Source organism: Spinacia oleracea, chromosome 4 (genome assembly GCF_020520425.1).
Source record: "Spinacia oleracea cultivar Varoflay chromosome 4, BTI_SOV_V1, whole genome shotgun sequence".
Taxonomy (NCBI): Eukaryota; Viridiplantae; Streptophyta; class Magnoliopsida; order Caryophyllales; family Amaranthaceae; genus Spinacia; species Spinacia oleracea.
Window position 1 is genome coordinate 160,798,181 of NC_079490.1, and position 22,997 is coordinate 160,821,177.

A 22,997-nucleotide genomic window follows, 5' to 3' on the forward strand; every position below is an offset into this window, starting at 1 on the left:
AAACGGGTCTGGTTCTGGGTCCAATATTCTCAGACCCAGACCCGGTCCAAATCCGGCCCATGTACCAGGACAATTATTAGAAATTAGAAATAGGCTAATTAGATACATTCATGCATTAGTATTTTGGCACTAATTTGCGAATGGTGATATTTTATGTATCGAATGTGAATATGAGATGGTAAATGACGGTTAAATTAATGGCGCGAAGAAAGTTTCTAAGACAAAATTTTTAAAAATAAAAAAATAACACTAGACCCATTTTTGACCCGAGACCCATTAGACCCATAGGATCTGGGTATGGGTCTGAATTTTTCAGACCCAATGGATTTGGGGCGGATCTGGGTCCGCCTAAAAAATATAGGTCTGGGTCTCACCAGACCCGGCCCAGATCCGGCCCATGCCCATCCTAGTCATTAGTGTACCAATGGTGGGCTACCTGCTCACATGCTCATTTTTTTGTGAGCAAGTCCCATTTTTAACCATTAGAGTTGCTCTTATCGATGTTCGAACCCATGATCTTGTTTTCATTGATGTAAAGTTTTTAACCACCACTCCAATTCATCAACTTATGACTTTAAATCAATCTAAAAATTAAGAATATGTGATATCAATGTTTACACTTAAAATGCCCAATGTTTGAATAACCTTTTATGATAACAAATTTTGTTTAATTTTTCTTTATATGATCGAGTCATATAAATTTAAAGTTTTTTTTCTTCTTTTCTTTTGAAAGTTATCAAATCATACATGAAGCGGTTAAAAGTATGTAAATGTGGAGTAGAAAATAGAAAAAAGAAACATTGTACTTTTTTAGCTGGCCCAATAAGTTCCCCCCTAAAAGGTTTGTAACCCCATTACAATTTGTAATTCAAGAATTTTCTTATAAGGCATTATATATAACTATATAAGTGAAGTATAAAAAACCGAATTTCATACAAATCAAGTAAATTACTCAAAAGGTTTTTTAACCAGTTTTAGTTCTTAAACAATATACAACATACGCAATGCTCCATGTAGTGAAATTAACCATATATGTCAGTCAAGTGTTTTTTTTTTTTAAAATAATTCAAAATCATGTAAAAACTCGGGGCATTGCGGGGGCCAATAACAGTAGTTGTATGAAAAACATCATATTTTAAAAATTAATATAGATTATTGTCCATAAATGAAAAGCCATGATTCTCAGTTAAGAATGGAATCCATAGGCTATGTTTTGTTTGACTTATTTCAGACAAAATAAGTTTAGTTAAGTTCATATAAGTTCATATAAGTTCAGTCAAGTCGAATAGAATAGAGCCATAGTGACTGTTGTTATCGTGAAACAAATACAAGTATTGTTAGACTTGCTATCTAAGAGCTCATTCGGTATCATGGTCAAATTTCAGTGTTTTTTTTGTTTTTTGTTTTTAAAAATCATATGATTTAGATTGAACTATGAACTAAAATATATTCATACTTATATAGTAATCAGGTTGATTTTGAAAATTGACAATAAAAAACTGAAAATAACTTTCAATAGTTTTTATAATTGGTTTTTAATTTCCTAAAAACAAAAAAAACTGAAAACAAAAAACGACACCGCATGGGTCATTGATGTTGTGGGGAGCAATATTTGACCGTGCGGACCTTCGAGGTGGTTTGGACCTTCAAACCGTTTTATTGAAAGACTTGGGTGGAGTAGCACTACTAAAAACAGTTAGTTTGCCAAAAATATTGATGGAGTTGCGAACGGTGTCAAGATCCAACCCGTAGTGAAAATATTACGGAGTATTCAAGATTATTTAGGTTATAACTTACGATAAATTATGGCATAGAGGACTATGGCTTATGTGAATTGGATCCATTCATCATTCTAATAAAATAATGTATCAATGATTCAAAATTTGACGAGCGATGATTGACGATGCATAGAAGATCCCTAAGAAATTCCACTAAAAAAACATACTAAAAAAGGGGAAGAATGAAGAAACAAATCCAAGAAAAAGAAAACAAAAAAGAGAATAAAAGAATGGAGAAAAATTAAAAGAGTGCGTCTGTCTTCAACCCAGTGACTCAGTGAGGCAGTGAGGCCATCTTTTCAGTTTTCAGTAAAGAAAACGCTCTTTCTCTCTCCTCCTTCGACTCTCCTCAAATCTGCTTCTCCTCTTCACTGTTAGGAGGAGAGAGAAAGTGAGAGTTTTCTCGGGGGAGAAGTTGGATGGGAAGATGTCAGACCTTGACAAGCAAATAGAGCAGTTAAAGAGGTGCGAACCCTTGAAGGAATCTGAAGTTAAAGCACTTTGCCTTAAAGCCATAGAAATTTTAGTCGAAGAAAGTAATGTTCAAAGAGTTGATGCTCCTGTCACTGTAAGTATGATCTCCCCCTTCAATTTTTAGGGCTTAATTTTGGTTGGGTTTTGTTTATTTTTGCTCATCTGTGCTTCTTTTTATGATTGGTAAATTTATGGGGTTCTTTTAGAATTGGAATTTTATTAGTATGATTGCAATTCCAGTTGTTTTGCCACTGTATTTTTCTGGGTTTTGTTTATTTTAACTCATATTGGTTTCAATTAATGCAATTGCAAAATTTGCGCTACTTGATTGGGGTGGAAGAGCTTCCGTGGAAGCTTTATTCAATTATAATTAGGGAAGAAATGAGAAAAAAGAGCTGATTCTGCAATCTACGTTGAGATGCTCGTATGGGTTTAAGTTGGTTTCTGGTTTCTGGTTTCAGGTTTCAGGTTTCAGGTTTCATTCAGTATAGTTTTAGGGTGGAAAGATTTTTAGTGGTATATTTTTGATAGTTGAAATTGATACAATAACATAGTGTTGATGTCCTATTGGAGACCAGATATTGTGTTTTGTGACTCTTGGCTCAATTGTGTATCCTCGACGGGGGGGGGGGGTGGGATTGTTTTCTGCTATAGGTATTATATTTAGGGGAGGAAGGAGACAGAGAATATTAGGGTGGAGACGTGGAGTCTGAAGCTCAGATGTAGTATTTGAATTTGATGGGAAAGAAGAAAAAAAGGACAATTTCTGTTATTCTTTAATTGGTTGGAAGCTTGAGCTAGATTTTGGTAGAGGTTTAATAGGCTAGAAGTTGATCAGGACTGGTTACTTTTCCTATCTGTAGTTTTTAGGCATCTTGGTATGATGGGGTTTGTTTGAAATTTTGAATAGTTGGTTAGGTTGTCTGAATATGAACCGATAAGGTCATGTCTGGGTCGTTAAGATTGAGGTTGGAGCACATTTAGTTCTTGGATTATACTTCTCCTCTACGTTTTTTGTGTCTTTTATATACTTTGCATCACCCATCCTATAATCCTGGGGGAAGGGGGGAAGTGGGGAAGTATATACATTTACGGTAGTGTTTGGCCAAGCTTCTAGAGCAACTTCTCAAACTTAGAAACAGAAACTAGGCCAAACAAGGGGTTTGATAGAAGTAGAATACTTTTTGCGGAACCCCAAAACTGTTTCTATTTGCTGTAGAAACAGAAGTTCCAAATTTGAGCTTCTCAAAGTAGTTTCTCGGGGAGCTATTCTCCTTCTTTAATAAATTTTGCTTTGGACTGTAATACCCTCGTCAACATTACAAATGACCCATTTTTCCTACCAAAATAGAACATATCCTTTCTCTCTATTCTAAAACCCAAAACAACAGTGTATTCTCTCACCTTGCCATGAACAAAACTACATTAACATCATCGATGACATCTATTTTATGCTTAGCATCTGCTATTCTTTTTAATTTGGAAAAAGGACATGATTCATTTTTACCCATAGCTCGCAAACCAAGGTAGAAGTGAAGAAATTAGATACTTTCAAACAATTGCACGAATCCCAGATCAGATGAATTGTTAGATCTCATCACTTCTTTCAATGAGTTGGGTACTTGATTGAGGTTATTGCATGAGATGTAAATTAAACTTTCTTTTTTATTTTTTTTATTTTTATGAATTGAAGTTGTAGGGGTGAAAAAGGACTGAGCATATGAATGAAATTAAAAAAGTAGAAAAAAAATGGAGGAGAAGAAACGAGAAGATCAGCGAAAATAAGAAAAAGATGAGCTTCTTTTAATGTGATCAGCTACTTTTAGATTTAGATCCAAAGATCATGCAAATCCTAATTATGTTATTTGTAATTTGGTATTATCATATAGGAAATAAAAAATAAAAATAAACTTGATAGTTGATATATATAAATAGTGAATAATAATGATACCTGGCTTTTTTACAATAATGTAAAAATACTTAAATAGCATACTTACAGACAAATAGAAGTATATCATAATCTTATTTTTGGTTAAATAAGTGAAATATTCCGTATAATTAAAAATAATCTAACAAGCAAATATGACCCAAAAAACACTTATTGATAAACAATGGCCAAACAAGGTAAACTGGCTTCTGTTTCTTAGAACTTCTTCTTAATCTAGTGGCACAATTCTATTTCTCAAAAGTGTTTAGAAACAATTTCTGTAGAACTACTTCTAAGAAGAAAAAGTTGTTTTAAAAAACTAGGCCAAACAGACCCTACATAGGCTCCTGTGTCTTAATAGCCCTAGGACAAGATAAATGAACATTCTCTTAATGATTGTAATTCGAATGTCATAATTCCAGCATATGGGCCTAGAAGAAAAAAGTTTCATAGACATCATTTTAGGGATAGTTTTCCTTGAATGTTTCCTTGTACCCAAAGCCCAAAGGCATTCCGGAATGCCTTTTAGTCCGTAACCTTTGAATGTAGTCCAACCGGTTAAAACTAGTTCAAAATTTGAACCCTGAGCCCAAAAATCATGGAGTGGCCCAACGCAAATCAGCGTTTAGTGCAGACTGCTTGTACGTATTGAGTAGCCCATGTATAGACGGAGGGGACTAGGTTAGACGAAAGATGGTTATTAGTTCAAGGATGCAAAGTGAACTTGTTTTCAAGGTAAGAAGGGGTCGAGAAAATTCCTCGTGCCATCGTACAACCTGCTTGCACATATTGGTAAGTCTATGTATAGACGGAGGAGACTATGTTAGCCGAAAGATGGTTATTAGTTGAAGGACACTAAGTGACCTTGTTTTCAAGGTAAGAAGGAGACGAGAAAATGCATCGTTCCATTGTTCGAGTATGAAGGATTGAAGGTCAACAAAGTGTTGCATGCCTAGGAAATAGCTATTAGCCTTGTATGGCCCTATGGCCAACACCATCCTTAGTGTACACTGTACTTTGTGGCTAGTATCAGGACGAGCTAAGCAGAGTAGGCCTAACATTAACTTTACGTCAAGCTCACGGGGAGGCTAGTAAGTGGCGTCCCTAGTGACCTCTCCTATATCATACCGCATGCGAAAGCCAATGCTTGCGAAGCTTTACGGAAAGAAGATATAAATTCTGGCATCTATCTTTCATCATTTCTGATACAAGCCCTTGTTTGTGCAATTGATCATGCACAACTCTCATGTTTTAAGTTTAAAGCTTTAAGCCTGAATACCTGGCGATGTAGCTTTTCTGTCAAAAGTGCATTTTGTGAACAACTGGCAAATAAGCCGTCCAGTGGTAGACACTGGGCATCCTGGCCATCAAGTGGTCTGATGCTGGTGTTTGGTAAAGGTATTCTAACTGCAAGGCTTGATGCTGATTTCATCAGCTCTAGGTCAGCTTTTGATAATGTAAAACAGGGGTAAGCTTAAGATATTGGCATGGTGCTGGAAGTTGCAAAGTGCTGCTTTATTTCCTCATCTTATTGTCCATACAGTGGGCCTATATATACTTCATTAGATGTCAACACAGCTTCGTTAATGGCAGTCATTCTTGCACCCCTAAATTGATCCTTGTTGAATTCCTTGATATTTTCCTTTATAACACCATAATTCCACCGCGCAAGGTACTAAGACCATTGTTAACCGTGTGCAAAAAAAATCACCATCCCTCTCTCTCTACCCACTTTCTCACTCATCATTTATTATTTTTCCCATTAGCAAAAAAAAATCCCCCATCCCTCTCTTATCCATGAGCAAAAATAAAAATCCTCACCCCTCTTTATCTACTCCTACTTCTCTCTCTAATAACAACAATAATAAAAAAAATTAAAAAGTAAAAAATGAGTAATTAAGTTTTTTATACATATAGTTGTAAATAAGCAAGTTAGAGAGAGAAATGGGAAAAAAAATTGTGTTAAATTATATCAAAATGGATGCCTATTTGTAGACCTTGAATTTTTATGAATGATGGTAAATTTATTTTATTTTTTTATGAATCAGAAATATAAACAAATTCCCATTGAAAAATTATCGTTACATGAATTTTTTATGTAATGCCACATGACGGATTTAGATTGGGTGGATTTCCCCACTCCAAATCTAAAAGATCCCCATGCCAAGGGGGTTTTTGATTTTGCACACCATTAAGCCCTTAAATTTGACATTTTTTCCTTATTTTTGCACACCATTAACAATGCTCTAATAATTGCAAAAATGTTAGAATTAGATTTTGACCTATTGACAACAGTCTTCAAATGATGGATATAAACCTAAGCCCAACTGTTCAACTTAATTTCCCTCTCCAACCCTTCTTTTAATTTACGTCAATTCTAAACTATTGTTTGGTTGTATTTAAAATAATAATAATAATTACGGATTTTTCATGAAATGCCCCTGAGGTTTGCGTTAATGCACCAAATACCCCTAATGTTTCCAGAATGCACCAAATACCCCTGAGGTTTAAAACAATAACACAAAATACCCTTAATGAGCATTTTCCGTCCATTCCGTTAAGTCTCCGTTATCGTGAATTTATTTTTTTGTCCTTACTCAACCATTATCTCTACTAATCCTAATATTAACCCTTAATTATATTATTTAAACCCCAAAAAAATTAACTACTATTTTTTTTTTTTAAAACCCAATTCCCTTTTCCTCTTTTCTTTGGATCTTCAACGGCAGCAGCACCATGGCTGCCCTTCAAGAAGGAGAGAGAAAATCCAGCCGGCGGAGAAGCTTTGACCGATGGGCGGCGAGGATTGCGTATTCACGGCTGGGAGATCGAGACTTCAAGAAGGAGAGAGAAAATCCAGCCACCGCGACCTCCGCCAGAACAAACACCTAGAGCTTATCGGAGAAGCCAATGTCGGAGAAACCAACGTCGTGGGTTCGATGATGATAGGAGACAGAAAAGATGAGATTTCGAGGGCTGATGAGGTTGATAATTGGGCCTCTATGAAGAAGCAATTTCAATGGTGAATAGTGGAAGAGGGTAGCGGTGGTGGTGATGGTGGGGGTGATTCTCATATAATGGTAATGGTGAAGAAGAGGAGAGAGACTTCCATGGGAAGAGGAAAGAATAAAGAAAAAGAAAGAGAAAGGAAGAGAAGAAAGAAAAGGGAAATAGAAAAAAAAAATTAGAGTTAAGTTAACGGAAAAGTTAACAGAATAGACGGAAAACAGTCAATAAGGGTATTTGATGATATTGTTTTAAACCTCGGGGGTATTTGGTGCATTCTGGAAACATTAGGGGTATTTGGTGCATTAACGCAAACCTTAGGGGCATTTCATGAAAAATCCGTAATAATTATCATGTAGTTTTGTGATTGCTTGGTGATTTTGTTTGTGTTGTGTCGTAATTTTTTATTTATTTTTTATTTATTATTCCTTAGCATGCTTAAAATAATTTGTCTAAACTTTTACCCTAAGAATTCTTATTGGCACCCTCAAATGAGTTGTATAAGGGTTTGGCTACATTAAGTATTATAGGGGTGTTCATATTGAATCTATATGTGTGATTTCTTGGATTATATGATTTCTACCTAAAGATCCAACTTTCCAAGTGGAGGATATCTAATTGATGGGTTGCTGCACTACCTCAACTTTTATCTTATCCCCTGAAAATCTTCCTTTTGCTTGAGATCAATTAAGTAATATTGAGTAGTGCTATAAGAATTATGAGACAAAGCTGTAATTTAAATTCGTCCTTATATCTGATCTTGCCTTCGGAGTGCCTAACGCTAAATCCTATTATGATTCAAATTATGGTTTATGGGTTCATTAAACCCTAGTAGACTGTGGTCTACAAAAATAATTCTAAACATGAGACTAATGTTTGGTATTGTTGTTTTGTTACCACGGGCAGATCTAGTGTTTCATACCCTTGTGGCTTTGTATAAATTTTTTAAAGGCACGTTTATATCATTGGAACCAATCTGGCTTGTTGGAAAATGCACTACATTGCCTACATATGGTGTGTAGCTAAACCTTTTGCTCAAGAGTTTGATTCAAGAGTTTGATTCTTGTCCTTATTATTTTCCCACCTTTTTTTTCCTTTCCTTTTTTCCCCCTTTTTCCTTTCATTTTCTTCCTTTGTCACATTGCTAGTTGTTAACCGTGCTTCTCCAACTAATGTTATTTTCTTTCCTCAAACCCATCAACTTCTCTTTAATTTAATTCTTAATCATTTTTGTCTTTTCGTCATCATTGCATTTGAAATAATATTTTCTTGTTTGAGTCAGGCTAGATTCCACTTAATTTCAGGTCACTTACTTTCTATTATATTTGTTGACATCCTCTAATTCGTTTATGTAAAGTTAAAAAATCTATCTAGAAAAGTGTAAGTACTTGCTTTTAATTTGCAAGGTTAGTTTTTTGAGGTCAACTCTTAACCATTATATTTAACATTTACTCATAAAAAGTCAAGCATGATTATTGCAACATTCTTGATATATGAGAAAAGCCAAAATAAGCTAATTGGGGGTAATAAGGCTTTCTTTGAAATACGACAAGCGCTTATGCCGTTGCTTTATTTGAAGTCATTTTTAGCGGTCTGTTATTTGAAAAAGTTATTTGGGAAAAAAATTAGCTCATTTGTTAGTTGGCATCCTGTTTATGGTTCCTCAATTTTGTATGATTTGTAACAGTGTAGGGAGTGCACGATAACAATTTATGATGTCCCCTTTAACTTTTTTCACAGATATGTGGTGACATTCATGGGCAGTTTTATGATATGAAAGAACTGTTCAAAGTTGGTGGTGATTGTCCGAAGACAAACTACCTGTTTTTAGGAGATTTTGTGGACAGAGGATTTTACTCTGTTGAGACATTCCTTCTTCTTCTTGCCCTTAAGGTATGTTTTGAGCTTACATCTTCTTGGCTTTATTTTGTTTGCAAGTTCAGTAGCCAGATGCATATTATTTCTCTTAGCTAAAATTGGTGAGATATTAGCTCTTTGTTTGAATATACTTGATGCTGATTCCTATTCGATGTTGTTTTCATAGTATAGCAAATCAGCATTCCAAATATTCCAGTTTAACCAATTCCCCGGGGGCTCCTTGACAGGCTAAATCGCACTCCTATCAAAGATAAACCTAACGTTCACCAACTAAAAATATAGTAAGGGAAGCAGGGATCGTATCCACAGGGAAACAATGTTCTTTCTACTATTAATTAACTAATCTAGACTACTGGTAACAAAGAGTTGGATTGGTTTGTATATTAAACTAAAGCAAATAATCAAATCGGAAAATAACAATATTAAAGGAATCTAGGGCAACGGTTCACCATAAATGCAGAGCAGGATTGGACAACGGACAATAACAATCAATGAACAATCATAATTAGGAAAACATGCATCTCTCGAATCTTATGAATTCCTTAGGATAGAACAACTAGCGGGCTCTCGCTACGTACTAGAAATAATTCCTATCTAATAGCCACAGACCAAAAAAACATCATATTTATACCTCTCGGCGCATAATCTAAGGTTAATCAAACTCAAATCAAAATAGTCCGGCCGAACAGAATTGACGAGCAATAATAATAAGCTATAGAAATTATAATCAATCAATCAATTAATCAAGTCCACATATAATCCCAATCATGCATTCATGGATCCCCTAAACCCTAGAAATTAAACTACTCACTCATGATAATAAATAACAAAGCAATTAACATAATAGAAAACATGATCAAGCAATAAGATAAATTAAAGCAAGAAACAATACCGACTTGAAGAACAATGGAATAATAAAGCTTGAATCTTTTATTAAAATTAAAACTAAGTGTTTGGAGAAAATAGAGAGAACTAAAATAGACTAAGTAATTAGAAAACTAGAATAAAAGATGTCACTAAAAATATAAGGGGCTAGTATTTATAGTTTGCCCAAAATAGAGCCCAAAATCGGAAATAAAATCTCGCGAAATACGCTGGAGGTTGGCGTGGCCCGATCGGGCGACGCTTCGCCCGATCGGGCGATGTGCTCGATAGTCGGCCCGATCGGGCGAAATTCCGCCCGATCGGGCGGTTGCAAAATGCCCAGAACAGCGCCCAGAATGACCGCCCGATCCGGATCGGGCGAAGCCCGCCCGATCGGGCGCGTGTTGAAACTGCACGATCCTCTATCTTAAAAACACCATATCTCCTTCGTTATAAGTTGGAATTAGGCGAGTGACCACTCCTTGGAAAGCTCTTGAAGTCTAGAATCCAACCCAATTTGAATCGCTTCATTTGGAGTTGTATAACTCGAGTTATGATCAAAAGAGTGGACGATATTCAGTTTTCTACTTCTTTCACTATTCGCTTTGCATGAAAATTCTTCCAACTCAATGTTTGCGCTCTCGAAAGTATATAATCTCTTGTATTGATTCAAATGAGTAGGAAATGCACAAAAATATGCTAATTCCTACAATGATGAACCTGAAACTACAAACACACTACAAGGAGCACATTAGTACTAAAATCGCTCCGAAGAGCTCATTTGAGATCAAAAAGTACTAAGGGACGGGGGTAAAAACTCTATATAAAACGCATATATCAAACTCCCCCAAGCTAGATCCTTGCTTGTCCCTAAGCAAGGAAATCATCGATGAATACAAGATCAACTTCACCCCTAACATATTTTAAAACGAAAGACATAATTCACGGCAAAATCTAACGAGCATGCATCAATGTCAACCAATCAAATCCACCAACCACAAATCCTCCCTAACAATCGTCACGCAAAGCGAACCACAAATGCACAATGGAATTCAAGACTAGTGCTCACACACTCGTCACTCATTTATGTGGCGGATAAAAGATGTACCCGTTCGCTCTCCTCCCAACATATAAGTGTACAATGCCCTCCCAAAACTCACAACACTCGTGTGTCTAGAAAAACATACACTCAACCTAATAGTCGACTCGGAATATGTCATGTCATAACTTGCATTGATAAACAACTACTTTCACATTAATATGACTCTATGCACAAAGGTCGGAAGGTCTTCAAAGCTTGTAATGATAGGCTTAGGTAAGGGTGCGGTAAATTTGGGTATAATGTGAGCTTTAAAGCCTTGGCTTTGGGGAGCATAAATCCTAAAAACAGCCGTGATCAATCAACATAATGACCATAATCTCCCACTCAACACATGACAAAACAACAAATAGCCAACACCATACTTTCTTGTATTTTTTTCACAATTGTAACCAATCACTCATAAGGATATGAATTTGCAGAACTTGATTGAAACAACACTTTGAACTTTTTTATGAGAGTAATAGATTTTTCTCTTTCTTTTCCTTTTCAATCTCTCTTTTTTTCTTTCTTTTTAGAAACCTTCACATTTGTTTTGTTCTTTCATCTCTTTTCATTTTCAACTCATTTTCAACAACAAACATGATAAGACGAACTCCTTTTTCAATACCTACTTTGTGCTCAAAATGTAGCACATTACAACTCCCTCACCTCACTACTATTAGCTCCCCCAAGCTAGGCTTGGGACTAGTAACCAATGGGGTTTTTCATGGGCTTGTAATATGGCTAGTCACCGAATAAAAGGGCACAAGCAACAACATGAGTAGAAAAGGAGGGGACAAATGTATCTAATTTCATCGGAAGGCTACCTAAATAGAAAAATGCCTTCGTCCTCCACAATGTGCATGTATATGAGTCATAAAACACTACTAATAGTTGCAAATCAATACTCAAAATCAATGACACACCAGGAAGCTATCACACATCCTAACCAAATCAACTAGTCAAGCACCAAGTCCACAAATAGTTAGTCGGAGTTGACTCATGTTAAGGCATCAAAGCAATCGAATATCAAATCATGGCTAACACATCTACATTGCCCATCATCAAATACCAAGAATCAAAACAATTTTCGTTCAAGGGGCACAGGGAAGCATGATATTGTATTCATCGGAACGTATTTTTGTATTTTTTTTTTTCAAAGCAATAAACTACTCTAGAAAACATTAAACACACCAAAATAAACACACAAAAATAAGTAAATGCAAAAATAAAAGGAAAAACATACCTAATATGTACAAGTGAGTGAAACACCCCCCAAGCTAAATCAGACAATGTCCTCATTGGCTCAAGGGGTATCATGAGGAAAGTGAGCAAACCGTGGCTTATTTGTCGCTGATTCGCAAATCGCCCGATCGGGCAGCAGATCGCCCGATCTGGCAGCAGATCGCCCGATCGGGCAGCAGATCGCCCGATCGGGCGAATTTCGAACCTTTTCGTTGAATCTGTGCGCGCCCGATCGGGCTCACCTAGCCCGATCCGGATCGGGCGAAATGCAATGCCTTGTTTTATTGACTTTTCTCAGCCCAGAATCCTTCCTTGACCTTTCTACGACGTCATCATCAACCGCCCGATCGGGCGGAATTTCGCCCGATCGGGCATTTCACTCGCCTTTTGTGTGGATCGGGCAACCGTCGCCCGTTCGGGCGATTTTCCAACATTTTCCTTGAATCGACACGCGCCCGATCGGGCGCTCCTCGCCCGATCCGGATCGGGCAAAACGCAGACTACTCCGTTTCAGCTTGAATTCAACTTTTTCGAACTTGGAGCCTTAGACCTGCACAGCATTAAACGTCCAAACCGTAAAATACCCTCTTCTCACCTCTCTAACACCAAAAACTACAATGAAACACACACTTGCTCAAAAATTATACTAAAACACACAAACAAAAGCGAAAAATACACTACGAAAAGCAATAAATGGATAGTGAAATACTCATCCCCTATTAGATTGATGCAATGTCCCCATTTCACAATCTTAGTTTATGTACAGACAACGAAAGGAAGGGGATGAGAGCCACGACAACTCATCGAATGGGGGCACCAAAGATGGTGCCATCTGGTGTCTAATCAATTGCCTTGGATGAGCTATGTGGCGCGGGAAGTGACAGACCACGACCCCGATCATGAATACGGTGCCCACCGTTCACCGAGCTTTCGGCCTTTCGGGTCTCAGCATCATCAAATCGTGCCTCCCGCAAAGAGATTGGTTAGTAAATAACCAACGAACGAGCGCAGAAGCTTGTCATGCGCACTCGCACAACTTTCGTGCAACAAGACATGCACGATAATCAACAACAACATTTGCATAAAGTCCGAATGAACTCTATGCCAGTAAGGAATAGGATGCCTAAAGGAAGAAGAACAAAAAGAAAAAATAACAATAAAAGAAGAATAAGAAAAGGAAGGAAAAGAGAAAGTAGGCATACTCTCCTTATGGAAGTTGTTTTTACGGACTATTGATTCTTCAACCTCAATGATCAATGAAATAGCTCTCTCTGTGTTTTGGAATTCATGGTGGATAGGCTCTTCACCATATAGAGCTCTCTGCAAAGCATCCACCTCTTCTTTGTAAGTATTGTAAGTACCTGCGAAAGATTCACAAAGAGGAACATACTCTATTGGGTCATTGGGCTTTTGATTTTCATGGGGAGGAGGAAGATCCTCAAGTAAAGGTTTTATGGGGAAAGAGAAGGGGAGTGAGACGGTGTAAACGGGGCTAAGAATAACCCTTCTTGGACTTGGAATATGAGGGGTAGGGGTTGACACAACAACAAGGGTTTTATCAACTTCAACTTCCTCATGGACTTGCTCTATGACATATGGCTTTTCAGTTTCAACAAATCCTTCATCCATTGATCCAACAGTCAAATCATCATCCTCCCACTCATCCTCAGTCTCTGTTATAAGCTCCTCCCACTCTTGGTTGCCTATGGGTTCACTCAGTTGATCCCCATCCCCAACACAACTCGAATCATTATTTTCAATAATTTCTTGAACTTTTCTAAATCTCTCAAGAGTAGCCTTACTAGCTTTAATAATCTCATTAGTAGCCTCTTGAGATCTAGTACACTGAATCTCAATCTCAGAGTTTAATCTTCTTATTTCCTCTAAGAAGCTATCTCTGCTTTCTGATTCGGGTTGAACAAGATTGAGCAAGGGTTCACAATAATACACGGGAGAAGCAACAGTGGAATCATGAGGCAAAACATTGATATCCATGCAAGGGTTAGATAAGTCGTTAGAATATACATGATTATCATAAACATTAGAATGCACCTCATTATAACAAGCATTCAAGGGAGAGGGGGTAGAAACATGTAGATTATGCTCATAATTTGGATTAGCACATGTAACATGAATCGCCATTTCACGCTCATACAAATCCCTTGCAAACCACATATAGTAATCCCACATATCATCCAAAGACAAGGCTCGAAAATCACCATTAAATCTACTTTCTATCACATTCCTTGTATACTCATTTAAACCACCATAAGCAAAACCACAAGAATCCCAAAGATTAAAATTGTGGTAACCAATAAAATCATTTAGCCTATCGAAATACACCCAAAAAGGCTCATTTAAGAATTGAGGGAAAGAATAATAATCCATTTTTTTCAGGGGAAAAAAAATTTAAAAAATTAAAAATAAAAAATAATAAAATAAAGAAAATAAAGAAAATAAAATATATACATGGTCTCAAAGAACAGGAAGTTCTATGAGACTCAAGAAAATAATCTAGATCATAAAATTAGTAGCAGAAAATTAAACCGTTTCCCCGGCAACGGCGCCAAAATTTGACAGGCTAAATCGCACTCCTATCAAAGATAAACCTAACGTTCACCAACTAAAAATATAGTAAGGGAAGCAGGGATCGTATCCACAGGGAAACAATGTTCTTTCTACTATTAATTAACTAATCTAGACTACTGGTAACAAAGAGTTGGATTGGTTTGTATATTAAACTAAAGCAAATAATCAAATCGGAAAATAACAATATTAAAGGAATCTAGGGCAACGGTTCACCATAAATGCAGAGCAGGATTGGACAACGGACAATAACAATCAATGAACAATCATAATTAGGAAAACATGCATCTCTCGAATCTTATGAATTCCTTAGGATAGAACAACTAGCGGGCTCTCGCTACGTACTAGAAATAATTCCTATCTAATAGCCACAGACCAAAAAAACATCATATTTATACCTCTCGGCGCATAATCTAAGGTTAATCAAACTCAAATCAAAATAGTCCGGCCGAACAGAATTGACGAGCAATAATAATAAGCTATAGAAATTATAATCAATCAATCAATTAATCAAGTCCACATATAATCCCAATCATGCATTCATGGATCCCCTAAACCCTAGAAATTAAACTACTCACTCATGATAATAAATAACAAAGCAATTAACATAATAGAAAACATGATCAAGCAATAAGATAAATTAAAGCAAGAAACAATACCGACTTGAAGAACAATGGAATAATAAAGCTTGAATCTTTTATTAAAATTAAAACTAAGTGTTTGGAGAAAATAGAGAGAACTAAAATAGACTAAGTAATTAGAAAACTAGAATAAAAGATGTCACTAAAAATATAAGGGGCTAGTATTTATAGTTTGCCCAAAATAGAGCCCAAAATCGGAAATAAAATCTCGCGAAATACGCTGGAGGTTGGCGTGGCCCGATCGGGCGACGCTTCGCCCGATCGGGCGATGTGCTCGATAGTCGGCCCGATCGGGCGAAATTCCGCCCGATCGGGCGGTTGCAAAATGCCCAGAACAGCGCCCAGAATGACCGCCCGATCCGGATCGGGCGAAGCCCGCCCGATCGGGCGCGTGTTGAAACTGCACGATCCTCTATCTTAAAAACACCATATCTCCTTCGTTATAAGTTGGAATTAGGCGAGTGACCACTCCTTGGAAAGCTCTTGAAGTCTAGAATCCAACCCAATTTGAATCGCTTCATTTGGAGTTGTATAACTCGAGTTATGATCAAAAGAGTGGACGATATTCAGTTTTCTACTTCTTTCACTATTCGCTTTGCATGAAAATTCTTCCAACTCAATGTTTGCGCTCTCGAAAGTATATAATCTCTTGTATTGATTCAAATGAGTAGGAAATGCACAAAAATATGCTAATTCCTACAATGATGAACCTGAAACTACAAACACACTACAAGGAGCACATTAGTACTAAAATCGCTCCGAAGAGCTCATTTGAGATCAAAAAGTACTAAGGGACGGGGGTAAAAACTCTATATAAAACGCATATATCACTCCTCAAGAAATTATTACATATTTACATGGCCACTAATATGTGTAATAGGGCTGCCAGAACTGTTAAAAACGAACGACTACTGCAGTACTCCCATCAAAATTTGGGCGAGAACTTGCTTGGTTTTATAGGCATGTTCTGCTTTTGGTTCCCTTTACTTCTAAGTAGTCAATGTCATTTATATTTATAGGCTTAAGCTTCTGAAGAACTTTTCACTTCCAAATGCAGTACATGATCTAAATGAATGAACATCGTGTTTATGGGTTATGTGACTGAGAAAATTACATATCGGGAAGCACAAGCACCGAAGAAGAATATGCTTTCCATGCTCGTTTGTTTGAAGAGAAAGAAACTAACAGGGTCTTGGACTCTTGGTTGAAATTCAAGGCAGATTGTGATATTTCTTAAAAACTTCAGAAAATTTCACGGTGATAACTTTTAATTCACCATTGACAAAAACAAGCAAAAATGAAGCACTTTTTATGTCGTAGGGTTTGAAAAGTCTTGGAAGAATTTCCTGTATGATTAAGACGAAGCTGGCTGTAACAAATAATATCTATCGATCAAATGATTTTAGGGGCTCATGTTTACACTGTCTAGGCTTCAGCATCCTTTCTCCTGCCTAGACCTGCAAGCTGAGTTTGAGTTGAGAAAGTGTCTGTCATGTGACTGTAACATCAACGAACAAAAGGAAATCTCTGTGAACTTCAGTCCTGAATATTACAGGACGGGGTTTTGTTTTTTCATGATTTGTTCTGTTCAATAATTAATTCCGGTGGTCTAGTGACTTCATAGGTGATAATGGGTTTATTGAAGTTTATTGAAGCCAGGATTTGGAAAGGAAAATTGATACTAGGACACTAGGTCATTATCTAATTGTCTATCTTCAGTAGAACAAAAGATTCACCATCCTTGGTTTATTGTGTATAGACCTGTTCAATGCGGTGGGGTCCCATACTCCCATAGGACCTCGACCCGGTCCATTTGTAACAGGATCAGACCCGGTTTAATTTATTTCAGGGTCAGGGGCGGGGTGGGCTTTTAGTGGGGCAGTGCCGCAGTGGCTGGTCATATTGTGATTCCCATAAATAACTCAGACAAGATTAAGACATAAGAACAATTGAAAAAGAGTATCATTGTATCAACTGTGAAGAGAAGACAGAGGAGAGAGAAAATAAAAGGGGGAAGAAGATAGAGGGAATAGTTGCAGCTAGCAACAACAACACTAAGTTGAAATACTAGAAAGAGAAACAAACAAGATAAGAGAGTAAAGGCTGTCATTGTTGTGTTTTGTAGAGTTTCTTCTGATGCGTGCAATAAACTCTTCATCACAGCAGGCAAAGAGGAGAATGATGGGAAAATGAAATGTCACAACCCACGAACTTGGATCATGACTCCTAGGCAGGGTCATATGCCCCTTGACCCACCCGACCTTTTAGAGATTAGATCCGCCTTCCCGATGGCTGCCCCATTGCACAGGCCTAGTTATATTGGCCTTATTAAACTGGCTCATTAATGCTTATGCTTTTTATTGTAAAATAGCAGGATAGTTGTTATATGCCAGATAGGTGACCGTCCCCTACTTTTAGAGGCCACTGAGTAATGTTGATGTTAGTATTAGCAATATGGCCAGTTCCTTCTTTTGAGAATTTAGATTCCTAGAAGCGGGACTTCTTGACTTAACTCAAAATACTTGTCTAATAACAAAGAATTTTGAATCTGTAAAGATCTTAGTTTTAAAAGACGCAAGGTCACAAGGTCCGTGGAGTCTAGGTGCAAGACGCAAGGCGAAGGCACACGCCTTTTGGATACGAGGCACAACTGTTTTGTTTTTACTTTTAATTTTATTTCTACTGATGATAGTTCAAATAAGAGGATAAAAAAGCTATTATTCTTTTTGTTAGGGGAAAAAGCTATTGTACTTAAAAACCTTTAAAGAAGAAATTATGAAAGAGGGGAGGGAGCACTTGATTACTTAACTGCCACAAAATGAACAAAAGGGTAAAAAGAAATAAAAAAACTAACTGAAGCAAGGGTATGTGAAGCTAGATTAGTAAGTAAATGTAAAATTGAAAACTAAAAAAAATAAAATGAAAAAAGTGGTCGAAGAAAGAGAGAGAAAGAAAAGATTGAAGAAAAGAAGAGATCAAGGACACCAATCGAGAAACGCTTCACTGGAGTCGACCATCGGAAGATCTAACGCTGGCAACCACCAAAGATTGCTCGCTGACATTCTCTGTCATCACCGGCGAGTGTCCGACCACAATTGCTACCCAATTTAAAATTCGGGTTTTTTTAATAAATAGGGGTTTCAATTGAGGGTGAAATGGAATGAGGCTTCTCCACTGAAAATTATTGGATCCTCTTAGCTCCAAATATCCCAACCGTTTTAAACTTGATTGGATTGTTTTTGGGCATATTACCAAGTGGTAACCAGGAAAAATGGGATGTACACTGATTTCTGTTGTGCATTTAAATCTCATTCTATAGTTTTAATTGTTAATGAAGTAAGGTTTATTCCTACCATTATGTTTACAATTTTGTTTGAAAACTAATCATGTGTGTCATTATAGGTGAGATATCCAGATCGGATAACTCTAATTAGAGGGAACCATGAGAGTCGTCAAATTACTCAGGTTGTCCTCGTGTCACATCTTATTTGAGGTTCATTTCTCCCATAAAAAAATAAAATAATAATTTGAGTTTCATTTCAGAAACTGCTGTGTCAGGTGACTGATTATCCTGTACTTCCCAGGTCTACGGTTTCTACGATGAGTGCCTCCGCAAGTATGGCTCTGTGAATGTTTGGAGATATTGCACCGACATTTTTGATTACTTAAGGTTTGTATATATTTCTTTATAACTCCTCTAGAATTCTGGTTGTGCACAGCAGGGCTTAATTGTTTTTATTTGTAATTATAATTATAAATAAATGTACAATGGTGTTAGAGTCGAATTAAGATCTTGTAATGATTTCAGAGTCAAATTGAGAATCTATAAATGATGTTCAATTATTAAGAGCGAAATTGTTGAAACTTTTTGTTAATAAGAATGAACAATAGAGTGAATATATTGGTAGAGCATTTCTGTCAGTTACTTCTAGCTGTAGTACTTTTGGGCCTTTTGCATCATTTTGTAGTTCTGAGGAATGTTACTCTATGTCAGTTTATCAGCTCTCATTGAGAACAAGATCTTTGGTGTTCATGGTGGTTTATCTCCGTCTATAACAACATTAGACCAGGTTAGGATTATATACATCTTTCTTTTCATTTTGGGGTTTCTCCTGCTGGATTCTGACATTGATGCCACCTATTTGTCAGATACGGACAATTGACAGAAAGCAAGAAGTACCACATGATGGTGCCATGTGCGACCTCCTATGGTCTGACCCTGAAGATGCAGTTGATGGTTGGGGAATGAGTCCCCGTGGGGCTGGCTACCTTTTTGGTGGCAGTGTGGTTACCTCATTCAACCACACCAATAACATTGATTATATATGCCGTGCACATCAATTGGTAATGGAAGGTTATAAATGGATGTTTAACCATCAGATTGTTACAGTTTGGTCTGCTCCAAATTACTGTTACAGGTAATTTTTAAAATTATTATCATGTTCTCATTGATTAATAACCATGATATAATTGACACTTTGTTCCTTGGGGACTTTCTAGATGTGGTAATGTTGCTGCAATACTTGAGCTTGATGAGAATCTTAATAAAGAATTCCGTGTTTTTCAAGCTGCTCCACAGGTTTGTATATCTGATCCCCTCTTATTCTTGTTCAGCGTATAAGTTGTTTGGTTACAGTACTTGCTACTGTTTACTTCTGGCCGGGAGCCAGAGACTTTAGTTTGACTTTTAGGCTTTTTTTGGCACTTTCTCTTCAGCACGAAAGAGCAATAATTTCTGACTCTCGCGAGGAACTAAATTATGAGAAGATAGTTTGTAGATCTTTAAGCTCACTTCTCATGTTTTCATTTCCATTAATGCCCCTCTAGAAAATCTATGTGTTAGCTTAATTTTTATCAAAGATAATTTTGATTATTCTTCATGACTTGCCGATCTTTATTGCTAGTAGGTAGACCAGGTAGTACCCTGATAAATACTCCCTCCGTTTCCATTTAGGGGTTGCCTGGATCAAGGGAAATAGGAGGGGAAAAAGTGTGGGAGGAAAAAATCTGGCATTTTTTATTGTTTGGATTGGAGGTGATCAATTAATGGGTAGTTTATTCCCCTCAAAACAAGGGTACAAATTACCCAACACCCCCCCGGGTAACTTTTACCCCCTGAATAACTTTTTCCACTCTCACTCATTCAGCTAGTCATCCTCCTCTCTTCTCTCTTCTTTTCAGCTGTACCATCTCTTTTCCTTCTTTCTAATCTTTCTTTTATGGCTCTCTCCTTTTTCTCTCCTCAACTGCCACCTAAAAATTACTCATATTTCAAACCCATTGAAAGGAAGCAATTAACCCCTTAACAATTACCCCTGTATTATCTAGTATCTACTCCCTTATGCTTTCTCCCCTTAATCAATTTGCCCAATCCAGGCAAGCCCTTAATGGTTATTCTTTATCTTTTCATGCTTGCCAATGTAAATGTTTGAACACTAGTATCCCTAATTATGTATTCCTAAAAATTATAAAAACTATAATAGATTGATATTCCGAAAATACATATCGAGACAAATCAATCTAGATCAAGCACGACTATATTTCTCCTAACCCATAAATCATAAATGATTGTCAAATTGAAATTTGTGATTAGTGCCCAAAGTCAAAGTGTAAGCATTAATATGAAATGGAAGGAGTAGTAATTAGTTTATCAGAAAGCTGTACTGATGAATTTGATGAACCTTTGGCGGTGGATGATTTAGCCAGATTTACGAATGAGAAAACTTAACCTTGCAAGTTGCAAACATGCTATTATTATGGCTTGCCCTCATAGTTTGTGGAGCGACTTCCCCTTATCAAAGTTGAGTTTTTGCGTGGAACTTCAAATTATACTAAAAAGAAATATGAGCCCCAGAAAAAGTTGGATTTGTGGGACAAACTGATATGCTAGGTCAAATACGGAGTACTAAGCACTGTATGAACATTAACAAGATTTGGCAAGTGAAATACTGGGTACAATGGACAGAATTCTAAAGGTACTTTGGAAGTTTGGATGCAAAATCCATTTAAGAATCACACCTGAAGACACCAAAAGACAAAAAGTCGACAGGGAATAAGAGTTGTTGGTCATTAAGACAATCTGGTGCATATTGTGATGTGCAAGATTCAACTAACCTTTCAAACAGGTTAAAGGAAACAAGGTTGAGAAAATCACTTGTGGTATTATCTACAAAATACCTTTCCTAGTAATCTGAAAATAAGATAAAGATAAAATAAATACTCCTTGGAGCAAACTCCTACCTAAAATCTCAAATAATACATACAAAATAACAACTTTTTTTTTTGAGGGGATGCAAACTGTGGCTTGTAGTACTTTCCAGGGTAGAAGTATTCTTTGCCTTGCATCTGATAATCACAGCTTTGTACTCTTGATAAAAATAAGTTCAAAAATTTGCAACCTTTGACATCCCTTTGAAATAATCATATATCTCACTCACTGTTTTGTTCTTCAATTCCCCACCTTTGCAGGATGCAAGAGGAACTCCTGCTAAAAAGCCTGCACCAGATTACTTTCTCTGAAGATATCACAGGTCATGATATACTCTGCTCAATCAGCGATTATTTTATTGTGGTACATACGATAGAGAATGAAAGAATGGTTTGGCTTCTTGAAGGGGTTGAGCTCCCAACCCGGGTCACGTGTGAATTTTGGGCTGTACTCGGAACCTATTCTGCAACTTTAACTATCCTGTCAGTTTTTGCTTTTACTTGTATTGTGTACTGTGGAATCAAACATGAAGCTGCCCTACTCCTATAAATCTACAACTTAGGAAAGAGTAGGGGTGCTTATGGTGTGTGAAGAGTTTATAGTTTGAAATAGGCTTCATTGAGACGCATAGGTGAAAATTTACATGTAATTTCTAATGTTTCAGTTTTGATTGTGTTGGGGAAACATTTGAGTTGAATTGGCTGTACAATGAAATGCATCATTCATTACCATTTTACCATCTTTGACAATGGTATGTTGTGACTCATATGGGCCATATCTGAACTTTTTCATGACCTCAGACGAGTCATCAGGCCCTGCATCTGTGAGAAATTGTATTGCACTGACTACTGACACGGAAAATGATTTTGGCACATTACTGTGAGGCACAGTTTTCGTGTTATACTCACGAGGGATGTGCCAAAATTATTCTTTTGGTGCGCTAAAATCAGTTACCACCGAGGAGTCCTTGGACTACTACCAAAATCTTTTTTTCAATTCATTTTTTCTAAGTAGTCCATTATTTCCCACTATCACTAAATAAGTAAATATCAATTGTAATTTATTTTTTTTATAAATAAAAGCATTTTTCCTTTTTTCCACCTTACATTTTCTTTCGTCAAAAAGTCAATTTTGATAAGAATAAATAATTTCCTTTAACTACTTTATCATAAATACTCTTACTCTCTTGTCTCTTGTTTTGTTTTTTTTTGTTTTTTTTACTTTTGATATTTTACACGCGTTTTAATGAATAATTAATGTGCAGTAGGATTCTGCTATTTTTTATTTATTTAAACAAGGATGGAAAAGT

The 22,997-nt window shown here is 36.7% G+C and overlaps 1 protein-coding gene across 1 annotated transcript; it reads left to right on the forward strand.

Moving 5' to 3' along the window:
• The first annotated feature begins 1,948 nt into the window (after window positions 1-1,948).
• On the forward strand, window positions 1,949-22,419 carry LOC110791286 (serine/threonine-protein phosphatase PP-X isozyme 2). The gene is made up of 8 exons (XM_021996040.2): window positions 1,949-2,346; window positions 8,926-9,078; window positions 18,883-18,945; window positions 19,065-19,150; window positions 19,475-19,550; window positions 19,630-19,898; window positions 19,981-20,059; window positions 21,949-22,419. Exons 1-8 carry the CDS (start codon window positions 2,206-2,208, stop codon window positions 21,997-21,999), a joined length of 918 nt encoding a protein of 305 aa, XP_021851732.1. The 5' UTR covers window positions 1,949-2,205; the 3' UTR covers window positions 22,000-22,419.
• The last annotated feature ends 578 nt before the right edge of the window (window positions 22,420-22,997 follow it).

Bases quoted from the DNA above. Each gene is read 5' to 3' on its own strand.
- LOC110791286 (XM_021996040.2), top strand. From the start codon at position 2,206: ATGTCAGACCTTGACAAGCAAATAGAGCAGTTAAAGAGGTGCGAACCC. The intron at 2,347-8,925 runs GTAAGTATGATC...CTTTTTTCACAG, and splicing joins GAGTTGATGCTCCTGTCACT to ATATGTGGTGACATTCATGG. The intron at 20,060-21,948 runs GTTTGTATATCT...CCACCTTTGCAG, and splicing joins TTTTTCAAGCTGCTCCACAG to GATGCAAGAGGAACTCCTGC.